This window comes from Dryobates pubescens, chromosome 6 (genome assembly GCF_014839835.1).
Source record: "Dryobates pubescens isolate bDryPub1 chromosome 6, bDryPub1.pri, whole genome shotgun sequence".
Classification (NCBI taxonomy): Eukaryota; Metazoa; Chordata; class Aves; order Piciformes; family Picidae; genus Dryobates; species Dryobates pubescens.
In genome coordinates this window covers 5937953-5961142 of record NC_071617.1, presented here as the reverse complement: position 1 = coordinate 5961142, position 23190 = coordinate 5937953, and the positions used below count along the sequence as shown (strand labels likewise).

Here is a 23190-nt window from a genome sequence, read left to right as displayed (position 1 = left end):
ATCAGAGGAGAAAGAACATTTTTCAGTGGGCTGATCACCTGAGTTACAGTGCAACATTTGATTTCAGACAGTATTGCTCTTCAGACTTTTTACAGTAAGAAATAAGAAGCTTTGTCAAGACTTAAATCAGTGCCTGCCACAAAAGAACCAACGACATGAAATACTTTACATCATGTATCCTACACATTTTTGCTTGCCTTTACAATAAATTACTACCTGGCTGACTGAAGTCTTACCAAAAGTATTTACAAACCCAAGATAAAACACTGTATAAAATTCTTGTGGTGTTTTTTTCCACCCCCCCCCTCAAAGATAGATTTCTTCTGAGAAACAGTTTTGGTACCAAGAGTGAAATTTCAAGCCTTACAAAATTGCTCCTCACTTATTTAAATCCATGGATGTAAATAAATAAGATTAAATTATACCAAACAATGAGATTCTGTTTGGGGTTTATGCAGTGAAAGCGTGGATCTCTTCTTGGCAGTACCCAAGATCCTTCAGGCATCTGAAAGTCAGAAAAGAAGTTCACAATATTAGTATTTGGAACCCAAAACCCATCACAGAGAGAGATGAAGCAATTCAGCACCACTACTTTGGCTCTTCTTTCCAGAAGCTCACTTTTGCAAGTACATTAATAAAGCAATTTGTGCCCAAGAGCTCCTAGGTGCTGCAGGATCTTTTAAGATCCTGCAAAGATTTCTAAAAATAAATGGAGACATCATTTGAATCATCTCAAAAGTCTCAAGAGGCAGCTCAATTATTAGCCAATTCCACCCTCAATTAAATCCTTGCACTTGACTTCAGTAGGCCTGCAGAAGAGCAGGTCACGGCCGTAATGGTTCAGGATATAGAAGCTGGGCAAAAGAAAGTTAGAGAACCTCTTACCTTTTAAACATATGGCACAAAACCCAAGGAAAGTATTAAGTACAGACATAAATTAATTTAAAAAAATGAGCTAAGTGATAGAAAACTGCTCTGAATTTTACTTTTTGTAACTTGTCACAGAAAATTTATTTCCTGTTATAGCAATTTTTCTATGAACATCTATGAAACATCTATTGATGTCTATGAGATTAAAAGCAGCATTGAAAACTCTGGGGGGAAAACATCACTGTTAGAGGTGGCCACAGTATCACAGTACATTAGAGGTTGGAAGGCACTTCCAGAGATCATCAAGTCCAACCCCCCTGCCAAAGCAGGATCACCCGGGGTAGTCCACACAGGAATGCATCCAGGTGGGTTTTGAAAGTCTTCAGAGAAGGAGACAACACAACCTCTCTGGGCAGCCTGTTCCAGTGCTCTGTCACCCTCACTGGAAAGAAGTTTCTCCTCATGTTGAGCTGAAACCTTCCATGCTGAGGTTGGCAGATGTATTCATATGCTGCACTGAAGTATTTACTTCTTCAAGCTACTGTTTTAATTACACTAAATATGTGGCTACAGCTGTAAACATAAATTATGAAGAGTTTATTAAAGAACATGTTTCAAACAAAGAGCTGGGAGACTGCAGAGATCTTTTCCCCCATAAATGTTTTTTGATACAAGGTCCTAATAACACAGCAATTAAGCCTTTCAGAAAATTAAAGTGTCTCTTTAATTTAGTGTCTCTTTAATTTAAAGTGTCTAAAGGGACCTCCAGAGATCATCAAGTCCAGCCCCGTGCCAAAGCAGGATCACCCAAGGTAGTCCACACAGGAAGGCATCCAGGTGGGTTTTGAAAGTCTCCAGAGAAGGAGTCTCCACAACCTCTCTGGGCAGCCTGTTCCAGTGCTCCATCACCCTCACTGTAAAGAAGTTTCTCCTCATGTTGAGGTGAAACCTTCTATGTTCAAGCTTGTACCTGTTGTTCCTCGTCTTATCATCCTTGTGATGCCCTTAGAAAGTCTTGAACAACTTAGTAGTGCCCATGAAATTTACATACTGCTGGTTATTGACTGGACTGTACACTAAATACAGCTCTCAGGTATGAGGCCGGGGGGGGAATTTTGTTTGGATTTATTTTTTTGTTATTAGTTTTCTGGGTTTTGGTTGATTTTTGTTGTTTTGTTTCTGGGGGTTTTTTTGGTGATGTTTTCAAGGGCATGAGATTGAACACATCCAAGTGCCAGGTTCTGCACACTGGCCACAGCAACCCCATGCAGAGCTACAGGCTGGGGTCAGAGTGGCTGGAGAGCAGCCAGGCAGAGAGGGACCTGGGGGTGCCGGTCGATGGTAGGCTGAACATGAGCCTGCAGTGTGCCCAGGTGGCCAAGAGGGCCAGTGGCATCCTGGCCTGCATCAGGAACAGTGTGGCCAGCAGGAGCAGGGAGGTCATTCTGCCCCTGTACTGGGGGCCACTGGTCAGGCCACACCTCGAGTACTGTGTCCAGTTCTGGGCCCCTCAGTTTAGGAAGGAGGTTGACTTGCTGGAGCGAGTCCAGAGAAGGGCAACGAAGTTGGTGAGGGGTTTGGAACATAAGCCCTAAGAGGAGAGGCTGAGGGAGCTGGGGTTGCTTAGCCTGGAGAAGAGGAGACTCAGAGGTGACCTCATTACTCTCTACAACTACCTGAAAGGAGGTTGTAGACAGGCAGATGTTGGTCTCTTCTCCCAGGCAACCAGTACCAGAACAAGAGGACACAGTCTCAGGCTGTGCCAGGGGAGGTTTAGGTTGGATGTTGGGAAGAAGTTCTATACAGAGAGAGTGATTGCCCATTGGAATGGGCTGCCTGGGGAGGTGGTGGAGTCACCATCATTGGAGGTGTTCAGGAGGAGACCTGATGGGGTGCTTGGTGCCATGGGTTAGTTGTTTAGGTGGTGTTGGATTGGTTGATGGGTTGGATGCAATGATCTTGAAGGTCTCTTCCAACCTGGTTTATTCTATGTATTCTATTCTTTTGTTTGGTTGGTTTGGGGGTTGGTGGAGGTTTTCTGTTGTTAGTGTTGTAGGGCTTTTTTTGTCCTTTTTTTTGGCTTTGTCTGGTTTTGTCTTTTTGTTGTTGGGGTTTTTTTTTGGTGTGTTTTGACTTTTTTTCCCCCCTTTTTTAGTTGGTTTTTGTTCTTTTGTTTGTGGCTTTTTTGGGGTGGAATTGTGTTTGGGGTTTTTTGGGTTGGTTTGTTTTTATTTTGTTGGGGGTTTTTTGGGGGGAGGGGGAGATTTTTTTGTTTGGGGGTTTTGTTTTGTTTGTGGCCTTGGGGTGTTGTGTTTGTGGTTTTCTTTGGTTGGCTGGCTTTGGGGGTTGTGTTTTTGTGGTTTGTTTTGGGGTTTCTTTTGGTTGTCACTGGGAGTTGTTTGTTTTGGTTGGCTGGCTTTTGATTTAATTTTTTTTTTTCCTTGCAAAGCAGAAAAACATAAAGGCCATTTTGGGAAGACTACCAAGCCACATCCACTGGAGCTGCTTAGGTGATGACTTCTTGTTCTCTATTTCATCATTTCAAATACTCACTGTACTCCTTGTTCTGTAAAAGGTGTTGGACCACAGATGCAGATAAGCACTTTGGAGTCTTTTCTGCTTCTTTGCACAAACTCAGAGAGGAGAGACGATGAAATCTTCCCCTGTTTACCCACCCAGTCCTTTTTTGGTTGTGAAAGAATGAATTGTACCTCAAACCTGGTAAGGAGAAGAGTATTTCATAAAATATTGTTTCTGCCTAGAAATCTGCCCCACAAAATGCTAGTGACTGATGGTTCCTGCTTTGCTCAGCTCCCCTTACACAGTATCAGATCTCACAGGCATTGAGGTGTTCCTACCAATCAGGTCAAATCACCTCCAGTATTTCATCATTTAACCCAATCTTGCAATCTTCAAAATTTAGTTCTGTATTTCACCTTATAATGAAAACCAGCTGGTAGCACTGAAGATACTGAAGCAGAGCTTTTCCTGTTCCATTATTCACTTACACAAATCTTCTTGCTGCAGCTCAATACAGAAGCAGTGAGGTAAGAGTGCTTAGCCAGGTTGGAGAAAATGGCAGCACAATTTTGTTAATGAGAAAATGAGGTTAATGAGGTTTCAAAACCTCACCAACAGATTGGTTGGTGGGTTAAAAAAAACCACCAAGCACTTGCTTATCAGGCTTTTATTGCAAGGTGGAAAGGGTGTGTTTTTTTTACAGTAAATTTGCACACAGTCTAGACTCTGAAGCTTTGAATGTGCCAGACATCACCAGGCTATGCAGTAATATTGATTTTTCACTTCAGTGTGGTGAAGGAACAAGTGAAATTAATTTCTTCATGCCATTCCAACTAAGAATGAGGTAAGCACAAACAAAATGTACTCCTGTCGTGTAAAAACTAGGCAGTGACAATTTATCTGGTGGTAAAAGCAAGAGTACCCTGAGATTCCTATGACTCCTAACAGAAATACACTCACTGCTGCATTTTAATCCACAATTATATGGTATTGAGGAAAAAAAAAAGTCAACAAAGAGCAAATAAAATTAGAATTAACAGGCTTAAACTTTGAGTTTCTAGATAAACACTTCCTCAACTAAGGGACAGCAAAGAGATTTTTTAAGAGTTCTCCTAATTTCAGAATGTTGCCCCCAGGGTACATCCTTCCCTGTGACTTTTGTGCTTCCATTTGCATCTCTCTATCTTCTGCTGCTAAGGCTGATTTTCCTCACCTTCAAAAAGCTTTTCACAACCACCATCTAATATAACATCTCCAATAAACATCTACTGAACACTGTCAAATCAAATCCCTGGCTTCCTATGGGACCTACAGAACGTAATGGCATAGCCTGCTGCTATGCATCTGTGACCACTGTAAGCTCACCTCCCTCCACTCCCTAGGACTCATGAAATTCTTACCTAAGAGTTTCCAGCACTGGAATCTGTCTTTGTGCCAAAGCTGTACAGTCAGTCCAAGCCCCAGGACTTAGAATCATAGAATTGCTAGGGTTGGAGGGGACCCCAAGGATCATCTAGTTCCAACCCCTCTACCATGGGCAGGGACACCTCACATTAGATCAGGTTACTCAGAGCCACATCCAGCCTGGCCTTAAAAACCTCCAGGGATGAGGCTTCTACCACCTCCCTGGGCAACCTGTTCCAGTGTCTCACCACCCTCATGGGGAAGAGCTTCTTAACATCCAACCTGCATCACCCCACTTCTACTTTTGCTCCATTCCCCCTAGTCCCTATGACTACCAGATTTGTTCTCCTATACACCGGCATGGTATGAGCTGTTCTCCACAAGACTTGTAAATACCTTTCATCCTTAAGAGCTAATTGCTCTAGTTGGTTTCTCCAAAGTATGTCATCTTCTGTTTTGTTGAAGAAGATCAGCTTCACTTTCCTTAAAAGAATAACAATAAAAAAATTACTGCAGATTGTTTCTGTATTAAAAGCATGTTCAAGAATCAGACTGTACTGCATTAGAGAGAAGCCTTTTGCATCCATTTTTTGTTTGGTTGGTGTCTTGCAACTCTGCAGTCCTCAAATCTTTTCTGCCACTAACTCAGTATACTTTCTTACTGTCCCTGAATGTCTAGTGGACTTGTGACCTCTCTTCTAAGTCTCACAACCCTGTCTGCAGTTGCAACAAGTTCAGGAACCACTGAACTGGAAGTCTTTTGAAGTTACTCAAATGTGGCTGAAATGACAAACACAGCTTGTGAAGCTTTAGCTAGTGCTTCCTCATGGGTGCTGGAGCACTACAATTACAGTATCACAGTATAACTAAGGTTGGAAGAGACCCCAAGGATCATCAAGCCCAACCTGTCTCAACAGACCTCATAACTAGACCATGACACCAAGTGCCACGTCCAATCTCCTCTTGAACACCTCCAGGGATGGTGACTCCACCACCTCCCTGGGCAGCACATTCCAATGACTAATGACTCTCTCAGTGAAGAACTTTCTCCTAACCTCAAGTCTAAACCTCCCCTGGCGCAGCTTGAGACCATGTCCCCTAAATTAACACTCAGTACACAAACTCTGCACACAGTTTTAGTATCACATCCACCAGCTTGCATCACATCCACCTTGGAACTTCAAGGAGGATATATCAGCATTAATTTCATAAAGATAGAATAGAATAGACCAGAATAGAATAGAATAGACCAGGTTGGAAGAGACCTTCAAGATCATTGTGTCCAACCCATCATCCAAAACAACCCAATCAACTAAACCATGCAACCAAGCATCCTGTCAAGCCTCGTCCTGAACACCCCCAGCGACAGCGACCCCACCAGCTCCTCGGGCAGCCCATTCCAATGGGCAATCACTCTCTCTGTGTAGAACTTCCTCCTAACCTCCAGCCTAAACCTCCCCTAGTGCAGCCTGAGACTGTGTCCTCTTGTTCTGGTGCTGCTTGCCTGGGAGAAGAGACCAAACCCCACCCGGCTTCAACCTCCCTTCAGGTAGTTGTAGAGAGCAATAAGGTCACCCCTGAGTCTCCTCTTCTCCAGGCTAAGCAACCCCAGCTCCCTCAGCCTCTCCTCATAGGGCTTGTGTTCCAAACCCCTCACCAACTTTGTTGCCCTTCTCTGGACATGTTCCAGCAAGTCAACCTCCTTCCTAAACTGAGGGGCCCAGAACTGGACACAGGACTCAAGGTGTGGCCTAACCAGTGCAGTGTACAGGGGCAGAATGACCTCCCTGCTCCTGCTGGCCACACTGTTCCTGATGCAGGCCAGGATGCCATTGGCCCTCCTGGCTGCCTGGGCACACTGCAGCCTACCATCGACCGGTACCCCCAGGTCCCTCTCTGCCTGGCTGCTCTCAGCCACTCTGACCCCAGCCTGTAGCACTGCATGGGGTTGTTGTGGCCAATGTGCAGAACCCAGCACTTGGATGTGTTCAATCTCATGCCCTTGGATTCTATATATTCCATACATATATTCTAATGTAACTGCTCAGCACTATAAAGAGAACAGAAACCTCCCAAACTTGGAATGAGCTACTCTGGAAAGTTGGAGACAAAACAAGATACAAGGATCAAGGGAAATGAAGAGCAGTATACAAGTACCCTACCCTTGCTGGAGAGGAGTGCCAAGTGTCAGTCCTCTACCTCGTGCTTAGTGCCTTTGTGCCTCAGTTTTCTTTAAGAACTATATCCACCTGATTGCAGTTAAACAGCAGCAGTAAAAAGGAGCAAAAATCTCATCTTAGGGAGGGGGAAAAAAAACCCAAACCACCAAACAGCCTAGAGGACCAGTACTCTCTTTAAATTAATATTTTGGCCAAATACAATTTGGCCTGAAAGAGAAGAAAGCAAGCTGAAGGAAGAGCATTATGACTTAATGCACAAAAGGACACTGCAGACAGGAACAGCACAAAACTGTTTTTCACATTTAGCACTTTTACTTTAAAGATAATTGGGAGCCTTTGGCTAGATACTAAGAGTAGAAATCCAATCTAAGCCCATTGCACCACAACAAATGCTGCCTAGGGAAACTGTGGATTCTCCAGCGTCCACCCTGCAGCTCAGGAGGTTCAGCAGCACTCACCCAGCACTAGGCAGAAGCTGCATCTGTACCCTCAAGTGACAACTCAGTCATTGCTGTCTACAATTACCTGAAGGGAGGCTGTAGCCAGGTGGGGGTTGGTCTCTTCTCCCAGGCAACCAGCACCAGAACAAGAGGACACAGTCTCAAGCTGTGCCAGGGGAGGTTTAGGCTGGATATTAGGAAGAAGTTCTTCACAGGAAGAGAGATTGCCCATTGGAATGTGCTGCCCAGGGAGGTGGTGGAGTCACCATCACTGGAGGTGCTCAGGAGGAGACTGGATGAGGCACTTAGTGCCATGGTTTAGTTGATTAGATGGTGTTGGGTGATAGGTTAGACTTAATGATCCTGAAGGGCTTTTCCAACCTGGTTAATTCTAGTCTATTATTCAGAAGCTTCCTCAACTTTCTGCAACTTGCGTTCCAGCACGAGCAATGCAAGCCTACAGCAATCATTACTCTTCACAGTAAGATAATGTCATGCAAATGATATCATTTATACATATAATCTCCTGTATATGAATAGTATACATATACACACACACACTCTCTCTTGCACTATTTTCCCAAAAGAGAAAGTGAGGGTTAAAGGGCAAAAACCCCAAGTTGCCTAAAATCAGTCAGAACAACAAAGGCTTAACTTCCTGTGTATAAACAGAACCTGCACCAGGTCAAGTTACTTCATCACCAAACAAGCCTTCAGAACAAGAAGGAAAATCTCATTTACTTCAACTAGTAAGAAAACAGATGTTGCTGCACCCTAAGGTAGCTGTGAGCAGTGAGTTCCCATAAGAAACTGTTAAAATAAGAAGAGTGAAAAGAAGTCACTCTGGCCATCGTTAAAGGACAGAGTAGATGCAAACACTATTTGTGCAGTAGAAGTCTTTTGCATATTATCTACTCTCTTTATTCTGGTTCTGGACAAAATGTCAAGATTTGCATCTTTTACCATGCTCTCCTCAAGTTTTCCTTTCTTGTCAGGGTTGGAAGGGACCTCAAGGATCATCTAGTTCAAAAGCCCCCCTGCCATGGGCAGGGACACCTCACACTACAGCAGGTTGCACAGAGCCACATCCAGCCTGGCCTTCAAAACCTCCAGGGATGAAGCTTCTACCACCTCCCTGGGCAACCTGTTCCAGTGTCTTATCACTCTCATGGGGAAGAACTTCTTCCTAACATCCAATCTAAACCTACCCACTTCTAATTTTACTCCATTCCCCCTAGTCCTATCAGTACCTGACATCCTAAAATGTCACTCCTCAGCTTTCTTGTAGGCCCCCTTAAGACACTGGAAGGCCACAATGAGGTCACCTCAGAGCCTTCTCTGCAGACTGAACAACCCCAAGTCTCTCAGTCTGTCTCCATAGTAGAGGAGCTCCAGCCCTCTCTGGACATGTTCCAGCACATACAGATCTTTCTTGTAATAGGGGCTCCAGAACTGGACACAGTACTCCAGGTGGGGTCTCACCAGAGTAGAGTAGAGGGGGAGAATCACCTCCCTCGACCTGCTGGCTATGCTCCTCTGGGTGCAGCTCACTGACCATACAGAATGCTTCAGAAGAGCCAAACAGTACACAGCCTCTGTGCTCACAAAATAGGATGATCTGTAAATGCTGAACAATAAACAACACAAGAATGATGTGTGGGTTTAGGTATTTTTTTCTGCAAGACATGCCATCTTTTTTAGCTTTGCTATGAAGACCAGTGTCCAAATAATCTCTCTCTGTTGGTTCAAAATGTGCTTCATAAAGACATAATGAACCAAAACATCCTGTGCTTAAATTGAATCAAACTCAGTATTAGAAATTAATCTCCATTACAAGAGCTCAAATTCAAAGGTACAGGAGAACAGTAGCAAGTCCTCTGCAGAGCTTTGAAGACAACAGAGTTTGGATATGTTTTCCCTATTTACCCTCTCCCAGTTTACAACAGTTCCCACTGACAAAAATGTCAATGCTTGGACATTCTTCAAGCAACGTGAGCACCACTCCCCTTTCTCAAAGTATCCCCCTAGAGCAACTCTGCATTTCCTTTTAAAGTTGAGCTATTGTATACTCTCTTACAGTTGTAAATGGACAATCACATCAAGCATATGAAGGATATAATGAGGTCAAAACAACCTGTTCAACTGATCAAGGACAAGTAATGCTCCCTTTTGTAGGTTTTAGGTCTCCTCTCCCAGGCAAGCAGCACCAGAACAAGAGGACACAGTCTCAAGCTGCACCAGGGGAGGTTTAGGCTGGATGTTAGGAAGAAGTTAGAATAGAATAGAATAGAATAGAATAGAATAGAATAGAATAGAATAGAATAGAATAGAATAGAATAGAATAGAATAGAATAGAATAGAATAGAATAGGACTAAACCAAACCAGGTTGGAAGAGACCTTCAAGATCATCGTGTCCAACCTATCATCCAACACCACCTAATCAACTAAACACCCAGTTCTTCCCAGAAAGAGAGACTGGCCATTGGAATGTGCTGCTCAGGGAGGTGGTAGAGTCACCATCACTGGAGGTGTGTAGGAAGAGACTGGATGGGGTGCTTGGTGCCATGGTTTAGTTGATTAGATAGTGTTGGGTGATAGGTTGGACTTGATGATCTCAAAGGTCTCCTCCAACCTGGTTAATTCTATTCTATTTTCTATTTCACTAGCTGAACATAGACTGAACATGCAATCCACACCTCTCTAGGCATCTGACAGGACTGAATGCTATGCTTACACAAGTCACACTTTTGTGTGACTCTCCACTTTGAAAAGTGGAACACATCTGGTAAAAATGTGTAACTGTTGCTTAGCAGGTGAAAGTCATCTGAAAACATCCTAGCCATTCTAATAGATCAAAGAGAAGCCATAATTCTACAGTTGCAAACCTCCATCAGTCCTAAACCCACTATCTACACTGAAGTATTTCAACAGTGAAAAAAAGGACTCAAATGCAATGTTAATTAAAACAACCAACCAACCACCAACTCAACCCAGTAACATCCTCCCCCCACAAAACCAACACAAAATCAACACAACACCACATACACCAAACATACACACCAAAACCAAACAAAAACTCCGCAGATTTTCTACTTGGTGAGCTCCTTTGTCTAGCAACTAAAATCCAAAATGCAATTCAGTCCATTTTGTTGATGGCAGCTAATAATCAAATACATCTAAGCTCCCTGAGACTCTGACAGACTCTTCCCTAAAGCATGTCAGCTTTTGGCATAAGATGAAGGAATATGTTTTCATAACATTTTAGTTTGTTAACTGTTTCAGGATTACTGAGGCTTTAGAATAGAATAGAATAGACCAGGTTGGAAGAGACCTTCAAGATCATCACGTCCAACCGATTATCCAACACCACCTAATCAACTAAACCATGCAACCAAGCACCCCATCAAGTCTCCTCCTGAACACCTCCAATGATGGTGACTCCACCACCTCCCCAGGCAGCCCATTCCAATGGGCAATCACTCTCTCTGTGTACAACTTCCTAACATCCAGCCTAAGCCTCCCCTGGTCATGAGGTCTGTGGTGACAGGTTGGACTCGATCTTTGAGGTCTCTTCCAACCTTGGTGATACTATGATACTGGTGCAGCCTGAGACTGTGTCCTCTTGTTCTGGTGCTGCTTGCCTGGGAGAAGAGACCAACCTCCGCCTGTCTACAGCCTCCCTTCAGGTAGTTGTAGAGAGTAATAAGGTCTCCCCTGAGCCTCCTCTTCTCCAGGCTAAGCAATCCCAGCTCCCTCAGCCTCTCCTCATAGGGCTTGTGTTCCAAACCCCTCACCAACTTTGTTGCTCTTCTCTGGACTCGTTCCAGCAAGTCAACCTCCTTTCTAAACTGAGAGGCCCAGAACTGGACACAGTACTCAAGGTGTGGCCTAACCAGTGCAGTGTACAGGGGCAGAATGACCTCCCTGCTCCTGCTGGCCACACTGTTCCTGATGCAGGCCAGGATGCCATTGGCCTTCTTGGCCACCTGGGCACACTGCAGGCTCATGTTCAGCCTACCATCGACCAGCACCCCCAGGTCCCTCTCTGCCTGGCTGCTCTCCAGCCACTCTGACCCCAGCCTGTAGCACTGCATGGGGTTGCTGTGGCCAGTGTGCAGAAGCCGGCACTTGGATGTGTTAAGTCTCATGCTGTTGGACTCTGCCCATCTGCCCAGCCTGTTGGCTTGCCCATTACATTTCATCCTACCTATGGATGACTCTTGGAGTTGAATCATCAGGAGTGTACATACCGGAGGCAGCTAACTTCAGTCAGAGTATAATTCAGCAGCTTAACCATCGGTGTGAAGCCTGTGCCTGCTGCCAATAAAAAGAGATCTTCTGAAGTCTGAACCTTTGACTTCTTGAAGTTACCTTCAGGATTGCTGACAGGAATATCATCTCCTTTATTGGAAAAAAAAAAGGAAGAAGAATTAATGTTAATGAGATGGAAACAAGCCAATCAGTATTCTGATCTTTTTTAAGGGCCCTTTTATATTGCTTTGATCTTTGGAGTACCGGGATTTCTTTCAGCGAGGCATTATACATTTCACACAAGGATCATCACACAAAGAGTAGTCAGACACTGGAATGGGCTGCCCAGGGAGGTGGTTGAATCACCAAACCTGGATGTGCTTAAAGGTCGTTTAGATGTGGTGCTTGGGGATATGGTTTAGAGGTGAACTTTGCAGAGTAGGGTTATTGGTTGGACTTTCCCAACCTGAATGATTCTATGATTCTATTAAATGAACAGATGTTCAATTAAAATGCCTTGTCTCAATGGACTTTATGCTATGAGTACAAAAACATTTGCAAAATCAGTGTTACAGATCTACCTCTGTATCTGGGACAGAAAAGGAAATGCATCTGAAGTCTAACAAAACACATTTAGCCTTCTTGATCTGAAAAGTACAAGAAGTCCCTCTAAGTGTACATACAATGAAAGTGATCAACCATGACTTGTGATACATTTGACATCCCTCAATACTTGAACACATTTGGAAGATCAGAAGAGCTTTAAGAATCACAGAACATTAGAGGTTGGAAGGGACCTCCAGAGGTCATCAAATCCAACCCCCCTGCCAAAGCAGAATCACCTAGGGTAGTCCACACAAGAATGCATCCAGGTGGGTTTTGAAAGTCTCAAGAGGAGGCTCCACAATCCCCCTGGGCAGCCTGTTCCTGTGCTCCATCAGCCTCACCCTTTATGGTCAGCTCCCAGCTAGAGTGAGGATAAGCCTGTACACCTAGGGCATGCAGAATACACCTTTTTTCAGAAGTTGCAAGCATGTTCCAATGTGTAAGTAGTTAAACAATAACAACAGAATACCCAGAGAAGGAAATCAAGATATAGACTAGACTAGACTAGAATAAACCAGGTTGGAAAAGACCTCCGAGATCACCGAGTCCAACCTACCACCCAACACTATCCAATCAACTAAACCATGGCACCAAGCACCCCATTCATTCTCCTCCTAAGATCATAGAATCAGTAAGGTTGGAAAAGACCTCAGAGATCAAGTCCAACCTGTCACCCAACACCAAGATAAAGCATTTGTTGGAAAATCAGACAAAAACCAAGCCCCAACATCTACTTACCAATTTGTAGGTGGTCAAGTGCCTGTGTGAACAGTCCAGAGGGATAAATTTTAATCATTAAATATATACATGCACCATCATGGGGAGATGGCTCTTTGAAATCCAGTGGCAAAGAAGGCAATACAGGTGTGTATGGTTTTACCACCTCTGTTCCTAGAGAGAAGGCAAAAGAGGGAAATGAAACTATATGAGAATACATAGAATATACATAGAATAAACCAGGCTGGAAGAGACCTTCAAGATCATCGCGTCCAACCCATCAACCAATCCAACACCACCCAAACAACTAACCCACAGCACCAAGCACCCCATCAAGTCTCCTCCTGAACACTTTCAATGATGGTGACTCCACCACCTCCCCAGGCAGCCCATTCCAATGGGCAATCTCTCTTTCTCTGAAGAACTTCTTCCTAACATCCAACCTAAACCTCCCCTGGTGCAGCCTGAGACTGTGTCCTCTTGTTCTGGTGCTGTCTGCCTGGGAGAAGAGACCAAACTCCGCCTGTCTACAACCTCCCTTCAGGTAGTTGCAGAGACTAATAAGGTCACCCCTGAGTCTTTTCTCCAGGCTAAGCAACCTCAGCTCCCTCAGCCTCTCCTCATAGGGCTTGTGTTCCAACCCCTTCACCAACTTTGTTGCCCTTCTCTGGACTCGTTCCAGCAAGTCAACCTCCTTCCTAAACTGAGGGGCCCAGAACTGGACACAGTACTCGAGGTGTGGCCTAACCAGTGCAGTGTACAGGGGCAGAATGACCTCCCTGCTCCTGCTGGCCACACTGTTCCTGATGCAGGCCAGAATGCCATTGGCCCTCTTGGCTGCCTGGGCACATTGCAGGCTCATGTTCAGCCTACCATCGACCAGCACCCCCAGGTCCCTCTCTGCCTGACTGCTCTCCAGCCACTCTGACCCCAGCCTGTAGCTCTGCATGGGGTTGCTGTGGCCAATGTGCAGAACCCGGCACTTGGATGTGTTCAATCTCATGCCCTTGGACTCTGCCCATCTGCCCAGCCTGTCGAGGTCCCTCTGCAGAGCCTCTCTACCCTCCAGCAGATCAACTCTGCAGCCACTAAACTTTGTTCAAATGCCCAAAACCCCCCAACAAACCACCTGCATATGCCATAAAACTAACACCATTCCATGCTTTTCACACAAGGATGTTGCTTTCCACTACATCAGCTCTTATTATAGTAATCTTCCACTTCCAATTATCATCTTCAAGCTCCTCTACATTTCTACATCAGTTAGCAATTCAAAACACTGAGAGAAAAGCTCCAGAGCCCATCCCAAGAGACAGGAAAATCTAAACATTTGCATTTAATTTCAAGTGCCACAGCTTAGTCTTTTTTCCTCTAAACTGAAATAGCAGATTTTTAATACTGCATGATTATATTTTCTCCCACTATCTTTTCAAAAAGCTACTGAATGGGGGGGGGGGGGGAAATAGGCTGAAAGAGCTGGGCAGCATCAAAGGATTAGGTATGGAGGGGGAAAAATAGAGTCTGCAGTCAAAGGACATGCAAAAATCCTTTGGAGAAACCTCTTTACCATGCACACTAATGCAAGTACAGTGACCAGCATGACCACAATGTGCACATCTTAAAAAGTATCTGTTGCAGGTTAAGGGAAATTAAGAAATAATTGGTATAACCATAAAGAAAAGGCCTCTAGAGGCTAGAGAGTCCCAGGCAGCCAAGAGGGCCAATGGCATCCTGGCCTGCATCAGGAACAGTGTGGCCAGCAGGAGCAGGGAGGTCATTCTGCCCCTGTACACTGCACTGGTTAGGCCGCACCTTGAGTCCTGTGTCCAGTTCTGGGCCCCTCAGTTTAGGAAGGAGGTTGACTTGCTGGAGCGTGTCCAGAGAAGGGCAACAAAGTTGGTGAGGGGTTTGGAGCACAGCCCTATGAGGAGAGGCTGAGGGAGCTGGGGTTGCTTAGCCTGGAGAAGAGAAGACTCAGGGGTGACCTTACTACTCTCTACAACTACCTGAAAGGACGTTGCAGACAGACAGGTGTTGGTCTCTTCTCCCAGGCAGCCAGCACCAGAACAAGAGGACACAGTCTCAGGCTGTGCCAGGGGAGGTTTAGGTTGGATGTTAGGAAAAAGTTCTATACAGAAAGAGTGATTGCCCATTGGAATGGGCTGCCTGGGGAGGTGGTGGAGTCACCATCATTGGAGGTGTTCAGGAGGAGACTTGATGGGGTGCTTGGTGCCATGGGTTAGTTGTTTAGGTGGGTTGGATTGGTTGATGGGTTGGATGCAATGATCTTGAAGGTCTCTTCCAACCTGGTTTATTCTATGTATGTATTCTATGAGGGGGACAAGCAATTTGTCCCAGGATAATGTAATCTGTTATTCTATTTCCCTTTCCTGTACCTTTCCATTTAAGGCAGTGTATAGCCAATTCTCTCTCTCTCTCTCCTCTCCATCATGGGATGCATGCTGTTATCTACATGGTTTGTGGGGGAGAGGCTTTCTCCTGGCCTTGGCTGGCAGGGAATTTCCAGCTACACCACCAGGCCTGTTGAAGCCTGTGGTAGCCCTGGGTCTTGGCTGGGGCAGGGGGCAGTTTGGCTGCTCTTGGCTGAGGGGGGTGGGGGTTTCTGGAAGGCTCTGGAAGGTGTTGGCCTGGTAGGCCCAGGTGAAGAACTGAGCCTAATTTGTGAATGTATTCCTTTTACCTGGATACCCTTTGTATATATTTGTAAATAGAATTTTCACTGAAACTTCCAATCCAGTGTGGAGCATTTTTATTTCACTCCTTGGGAAAGGGGTAAAATATCTTTTGTGTCCTTTTGCCCTGGGCAGCTCATGGCTCAAACCCAGGACAGTATCCCTAGAAATACTCCAGTCAGATATTTCTTTGATTTCCCATTTTTAAGCCTGTATGAGCCTGATGAGTAGCTTTTCAATAATACTTTTCAAGATGTATTCCTCTCTAGTATCATGTTATGATGAACATGTCCAGAGAAGGGCAGTGAGGCTGTTGAGAGGTCTGGAGCACAAGCCCTGTGTGCAGAGGCTGAGGGAGCTGGGGTTGTTTAGCCTGGAGAAGAGAAGGCTCAGGGGAGACCTTATTGCTGTCTACAACTACCTGAAAGGAGGTTGTAGACAGCTGGGGGTTGGTCTCTTCTCCCAGGCAACCAGCACCAGAGGACACAGTCCCAAGCTGTGCCAGGGGAGGTTTAGGCTCGAGGTGAGGAGAAAGTTCTTCACAAAAGGAGTAATTGGCCATTGGAATGTGCTGCCCAGGGAGGTGGTGGAGTCTCCATCCCTGGAGGTGTTCAAAAAGGGACTGGATGTGGCACTTGAAGCCATGGTTTAGGTGTCAGGAGGTGTTAAGTTGGACTTGATGATCTCTGAGGTCTTTTCCAACCTGGTTGATTCCATGATTAATATTGTGTCTCTGGAGTGTAAAACAGTATCACACAACTGCTATGGGTTTAAGAGACAGTCAAACGACCTCCAAGTACCAGAGAGGTGCAGGGGGATGGAAAAAGTAATCTTTTGTTATTTCACTCCCATCAGTCTACATCTCCCTTCCATATATAAACTTGCTGTGTATTCAGTTTCTCCCCTTTTCTCCCTCTCTCTGCTCCCAGATGGACCTTATCCCTTGTGCAGAAGGTTTGCAGCCTGGCTTCGGCTGATTTTTACTGCATCATTCAGGCCTGGGTAGGGAGGTATAGGGGGGGTGCATTTAGGCCTGGGATTGTGACCTGGTTGCAGGGGAAGGCTCTGGCCTAATGAGATCTTGGTAAAGCCCAGACTGGAGTGAACTGGGGCAAGGCTAAACATGAACTGGTGTATTTTGTATGGTTTTGTGTTGTTTTATATAGTTGTGAGTAGTACTTCCATGGAGATTTCCAGTTCTTTCCAATGCTTGTGGAGTGCTCTCTTTTACTCCTTTGGAGAGGGATAAAAGAGCTTCTGTCCACTCCCTAAAACACCCTCAGAAGAAGGGGAAAATGAAACCAAAGCAAAACTGCAACATTACCCCCCGAATGCTAAAAAAGCTGTGAACTAAAAGGAAGTGACTGATCACACGTGGCACATGTACAGCGAGCTTCCCTCTCTTTGAAAATGAGCAGCACTGCTTCAGCAGGAGAATGTTTTAAAGGGAAAGCTGAAAGAGAAGCCAAGCAGGTCACCAGTAAATGCCAGCCACCTCAACAGCCAGCTTCCCAGCAATATTCATTCAGTCAGTTCATTATTAAGCACCAATTGTGATCCTGGAAGGAGAGACTTTCTAAGCAGGGAATTAGTGGCTGTGGACTTGGCACTCTCCCAAGACTCTGCAAATGGATTTATGTCACTATATCCATGGCTACATTCTCAATTTTTATAGAATCATAGAATCAATAAGGTTGGAAAAGACCTCAGGGATCATCAAGTCCAACCTGTCACCCAACACCTCATGACTACTAGACCATGGCACCAAGGGCCACATCCAATCCCCTCTTGGACACCTCCAGGGATGGTGACTCCACCACCTCCCTGGGCAGCACATTCCAATGGCTAAAAACTCTGTGGAGAACTTTCTCCTCACCTCAAGCCTAAACTTCCCCTGGCACAGCTTGAGCCTGTGTCCTCTTGTTCTGGTGCTGGTTCTAAGCTTTGAAAGCTCAGACTCTTGCACATGGCATTTCAGAAAGCAACAGCACATCAGTGCATGCCAAAGCTGGGGAGCCAATGAGCAGTTTTTATACAGGACACAGACTGCACTATTCCAGTGCAAGCCTGCATTCTGCAGTCATTGGCAATGCACACCTGCAGGGTGCAGCAGCCAGAACACAGCGGCATTCACAGTGCTGCTTAGGAGGTGTTTTGCACTTCCCAAGAATTTAGCTCAGAGGAAAGCCAACTGAAAACCACACAACTGGACATCCAATACAAAAGTTAAGATTATAATCACAGCTTAGGTAAGCTCAGGAGCTTGCTTGTAACGTTGCTGTGCATGTTAATATTTCAGATGTCACAGAATCATAGAATGGTCTGGGTTGGAAGGGACCTCCAAAGGACGTCTAGTCCAACCCTCCCCTGCAGTCAACAGGGGCATCATCAAGTAGATCAGGTTGCCCAGAGCCCTGTTCAGCCTCACCTTGAATATCTCCAGGGATGGGGCCCCAACCACCTCCCTGGGTAACCTGTGATCTAATGTAATTAGACTAAAATAATAAAAGGACAAGCAAGACAAACTCTCATGAGCATTACTCCTATTTTCTTACCTGCAATGATCTGTTTGAGGTAAATGTGCTGCCCAGTGGGAACCTGCAGATGTGTGCCCTTAGGCAACATCAAGCACAACAGCTTGGTGTCGTGGGTAACTTCTGTCTTGGAAACCAGCTTGCATTTTCTGTAGAAGAGTCCTAAGAACAGGATTTTACTTGTTACTTATGTCTCAATCCGACTTCTTTTGTTCTCATACACCTTTTAAGAGGTATGTGTTTCACTACACACCCTTACAAAAAGGCTCCAAGGTTATTTTAGTAAGAGAAGCATAAATATTTTTCTGATTTTAGACCAAGCCTTACATTATTAGCCTTATAGATTACATCAGCCTGACACTGGGCTTACATTACTGAAACTCTGTGTTAGCAGCATTGACTGGAAAGAAGTAAAAAAACCCACCAAATACTAGCAGAAAGCAGAACTTCTTGCATTACACTGCATCTGCACTACAATTTACCACTCAGCTACAACATGAATACACACAGGCAGACCAAAACCAGTTTGAGTAATGCAAATGAAATGCAAGAAAGGCACAGCACCACAGCCGTCAGTAACACTGCCTAAGCCCAGCCAGTATCCTGCCTATTTGCTGGGCTGGCTCCTCCACACTGTTCCACTTTCACTGCTAGTAGCACAGGTATTTCTGATACAGAATCACAGAAACATTCAGGTTGGAGAAGACCCTCAGGATCATCAAGTCCAACCAAGAAACCTACCCTACAAGGGCCACCCCTAAACCATAGATAGCCCCAAGCACCACAGCCAAACCACCTTGAAACACATCCAGGGCTGAGGACTCAACCACCTCCCTGGGCAGCACATTCCAAGGTCTGACCACTCTGGTCATGAAAAAAAATGTTTCCTAATGTCCAGTCTAAACCTGTCCAATAGTAGCTTGAGGCCATTCCCTCTGGTTCCATCACTAATTACCTGTGAGAAGGGACCAGCACCAGCCTCTCCACAAGGTCCTTTCAGGTAGTTGTAGAGGGCAATGAGGTCTCCCCTCAGCCTCCTCTTTTCCAAACTAACCATCCCCAGCTTCTTCAGTCGCTGGTCATAAGCTTTGTTCTCCAGGTCCTTCCCCAGCTTTGCTGCCCTCCTCAGCACTCCCTCCAGCACCTCCACATTTCTCCTGCAATGAGGTGCCCAAAACTGGACACAATACTCACCAGAGCTGAGTACAAGGGAACAATCACCTCCCTACTCCTGCTGGACACAGCATTTCTAATCCAAGCCAGGATGCTGTTGGCTTTCTTGGCCACCTGGGCACACTGCTGGCTCACATTTAGCTGCCTGTCCATTAGAACAATTTTTCAGGTACACTATACCATTACTTAGATGCTTACACATCATAAGATTAAATTAACATCTGTGCCTAAGCAGGCAACAGACACTTTAGCATTACCAATCAGTATTTTAGACATGAACTGGTGCCTTTAGGATAACTAGAAATTGTGAACTTCAGTTACAGTTAGGGCTCTGGGCAACCTGATCTACTTGAGGATGTCCCTGCTTACTGCAGAGGGAGTTGGACTGGAGGACCTTTGGAGGTCCCTTCCAACCCAGACTAATCTGTAACTCCAGCAGTGTGCCCAGGTGGCCAAGAAGGCCAATGGCATCCTGGCCTGCATCAAGAATAGTGTGGCCAGCAGGAGCAGGAAGTCATTCTGCTCTGTACTCTGCACTGGTTAGGCCACACCTTGAGTACTGTGTCCAGTTCTGGGCCCCTCAGTTTAAGAAGGGCATCGAGACACTTGAATGTGTCCAGAGAAGGGCAGCAAGGCTGGTGAGAGGCCTTGAGCACAAGCCCTATGAGGAGAGGCTGAGGGAGCTGGGATTGTTTAGCCTGGAGAAGAGGAGGCTCAGGGGAGACCTTCTTGCTCTCTACAACTACCTGAAGGGAGGTTGCAGCCAGGTGGGGGCGGTCTCTTCTCCCAGGCAAGCAGCACCAGAACAAATGGACACAGCCTCAAGCTGCACCAGGGGAAGTTTAAGCTCAAGGTGAGGAGGAAGTTCTTCACTGACAGAGTTGTTAGTTGGGATGTGCTGCCCAGGGAGGTGGTAGAGTCATCATCCCTGGAGGTGTTCAAGTGGGGATTGGACGTGGCACTTGGTGCCATGGTCTAGTCATGAGGTCTGTGGTGACAGGTTGGACTTGATGATCTTTGAGGTCTCTTCCAACCTTGGTGATACTGTGATAAATCAACTACAAGGCCCTATGTACAGCACCAATTTTGGTTGATACAGGCATGCTGGAGGTGAGGGCATAGGTTTCAAAGAGAGTGCTGTTCAACCTGTGCATCAGCTAAATGCCAGGCAAAAGGTAACAAAAAATCAGAAAGCATTAAAAAAACCCCAACAAACCAATGAAAAACCACCAACCAACAATCAAAAAAATCACTCTGCAAGGTCTTCTGCATTTCCATCAAGGATTTTCAAGAAATCAAGGAATGAACACTACTATTCAGAATAACTGTGGAGAAAAATAACCCAAAACCCTCTCAGAAAAGCTACTTGACCATGGGGCTGCCACAGCAGAGACAAGACAGAATCTTGGGCAATAATTAGGATTAGTTAAGTCTCTGTTCAGAACTGGAAGGTCTCCACTGGGAAATAAGTTGAAGTGCAGGTGAATTAGCTGATCACTGAACTACCTGAGATGTAACTGAGAATGACTGGGCTGACAACTGGCATAGCTCTAGGAGAAGCAAGTAAGGCCCTGTAAATGTCCTACAGAATCATTCAAGCCTTCACTGAGTCTCTCCTTGAGTACTGGAGGTAGTTTTGATTGCTAGTGATCCAAGAACTATGCATTTGATTTTGATGCTTTTAGGGCAATCCTGTAGACTGGTTAGTGATATTAAGTATAAGAGGCTTCTGAAAGAATATAGCTTATGAGGTCCCATCAAATGCAGTGTGGTAGGAGTGTCTTGGAGCAAATTAAGATGAACACCTGTCAAGGGAAATAATTTGAACTAACCAAACAAAAAACCCACGCCCACAAAAACAAACATGAACCAAACAAAACCCCAGGAAACAAAAGCCAAACCATAAAATCCCCCACAAGCTTGTACATTCCTGCAGGCTCAGATCAAGGTAAGTCCTTTACCTCTGCTACAACAGAGGCTATCATTATACTGGAAATGATCTCCGGGGCAAAGCACTCGGTGTGAAATTTGTAACCAGTCCCAGCGAATATTTTCATGTAAAGCCTTTCAAAATGTGACAGGTCCACAGATGAGAATACTTGAGCATGACATCCTTCTGAATGACACTTAATGCACTGAAGCAATTCCAGTGAAATAACATTTCTTCTGTCCTCCTCCTACTGAAAAATCCTCTAGTCGATAGCATAAGCAGCTGAGCTACTCATGAAACAAGGCACAAGCTGCAACCCAGGGAATTCCAACCAGGCATCACCAGGAGAATGCTCTCATCAAACACTGGGGTGAGCTGCCCAGAGACAGTCTCTGTCCATATTCAAGCTTTGACTGGACTGTTATGAGCAGGTTAGACCAGATGACATCCACAGGTACCTTTCAACTACATTAGTCTACGATTCCAGCATTTGTTCTGGCCATCGCAGTTAGATGCACCTTGATCTTTTGCATTTTGCCACTGCAGTAGCACATACTTCTTAATTTCCTGACTTTCATCACATGCTGATTCTCATTTGAACAGGAATAGACTACCAGAAAGATCTGTAACAAGTGTACATCACTTCAGCATGGCTTAAAGGGTGAGTGCCAAGAGGATGGAGTCAGGCTCTGCTGAGCGATGCCCAATGACAGCACAAGGGGCAATGGGTGGAAGTTGAGGCTTAGGAAGTTCCATGGAAACAGGAGTTAAAAATTTTTCCCTGTGAGGGTGACAGAGCACTGAACAGGCTGCCTGAGGGGGTGTGTGTGTGGAGTCTCCCTCTCTGGAGATACTCAAAACCTGCTTGGATGCACTCCTGTGTGGTCTGCTTTAGGTGATTGTGCTCTGGCAGGGGGTTGGACTGGATGGGCTTTTGAGGTTCTTTCCAGCCCCTAACATTCTGTGACTCTGTAAATCCCAAATTCAGCCAAAATTCCTTCTTGAGTCAACACAACTGTTAAGTGAGTCTTGCCTGAGAGAGGGCACAGGCAAGTTTCCAGTGAAATCTTCATTAAATGAAAACGTGAAGTGTAGGCACTGCTGCAGCTCAAGTCACCACTGCCATTGTTTCCTCTCTCTTACCTCCAACAGTGGCACTAAAGGAAGCACTTGAAGAAAACCAAACACACACGACAAAAACCCCAAATCAAACCAAACAATCAGGCTTGAGAGGACCACATTAAGCCAGCCTGTCCAGTTTCCCTCCACACTGTTCTGCAACACTCATTTAAGGATCATTTTGAGCATTTCAGTAGTTTCAGCTAATGGGTTATTTTCCAACTAACTCATCTGTGCTGCAGTTACCTTATTGCAGCATTATTACCCCAAACATTCTACTATTTCCAGATATTCTGGATTCAAAACCAGATATTCTGGGTCCAAAACCAGATGAAGACTTGATAAAGTGCTCTGTCACAGTGCAGCCAATTGCTGCCTGAGGGAACTGCCATCATTATTAACATTGCCATCTTCAGTGAGCACAGGATCTTAGCCTGACAGTTCAACAAGAGAAACAAAATTTTAAACAAGGAAAGTTTTCAAGCAAACAATATTTATCCATAAAGAGTCCAAAGGTGAGGGGCTGCAACAAGGAGTCCAAAGGTGAGGGGCTGCAACAAGGAGTCCAAGCTCACAATGCTTCTTTCTAATTTGCTTTGTATGATTCAGCAACTGGTTCACTGCTTCCTGACAATTTTATGACCTTTGCAATCTGACAAATCCCAACCTTTTCCACATGTCATAAACTAACCTCCACCTCCCTCATTATCTTTCTGCCATACAGAAGCTTCTGTCCCAATTCCATCAATCTG

General features: G+C 45.2%; 1 protein-coding gene across 1 annotated transcript in view; it reads right to left on the bottom strand.

The window, feature by feature from the left end:
* Window positions 1-306: 306 nt before the first annotated feature.
* LOC104308104 (cytochrome b5 reductase 4) overlaps window positions 307-23190 on the bottom strand; it is a 50819-nt gene continuing 27935 nt past the window's right edge. Inside the window, exons 11-16 of the mRNA XM_054162559.1 lie at window positions 18238-18378; window positions 13011-13163; window positions 11666-11816; window positions 5191-5277; window positions 3424-3588; window positions 307-505 (exon numbers count right to left, since the gene is read on the bottom strand). Coding sequence (XP_054018534.1) covers window positions 451-505; window positions 3424-3588; window positions 5191-5277; window positions 11666-11816; window positions 13011-13163; window positions 18238-18378 — 752 coding nt within the window. The 3' untranslated portion in view covers window positions 307-450. The remainder of the gene's footprint in view (window positions 506-3423; window positions 3589-5190; window positions 5278-11665; window positions 11817-13010; window positions 13164-18237; window positions 18379-23190) is intronic.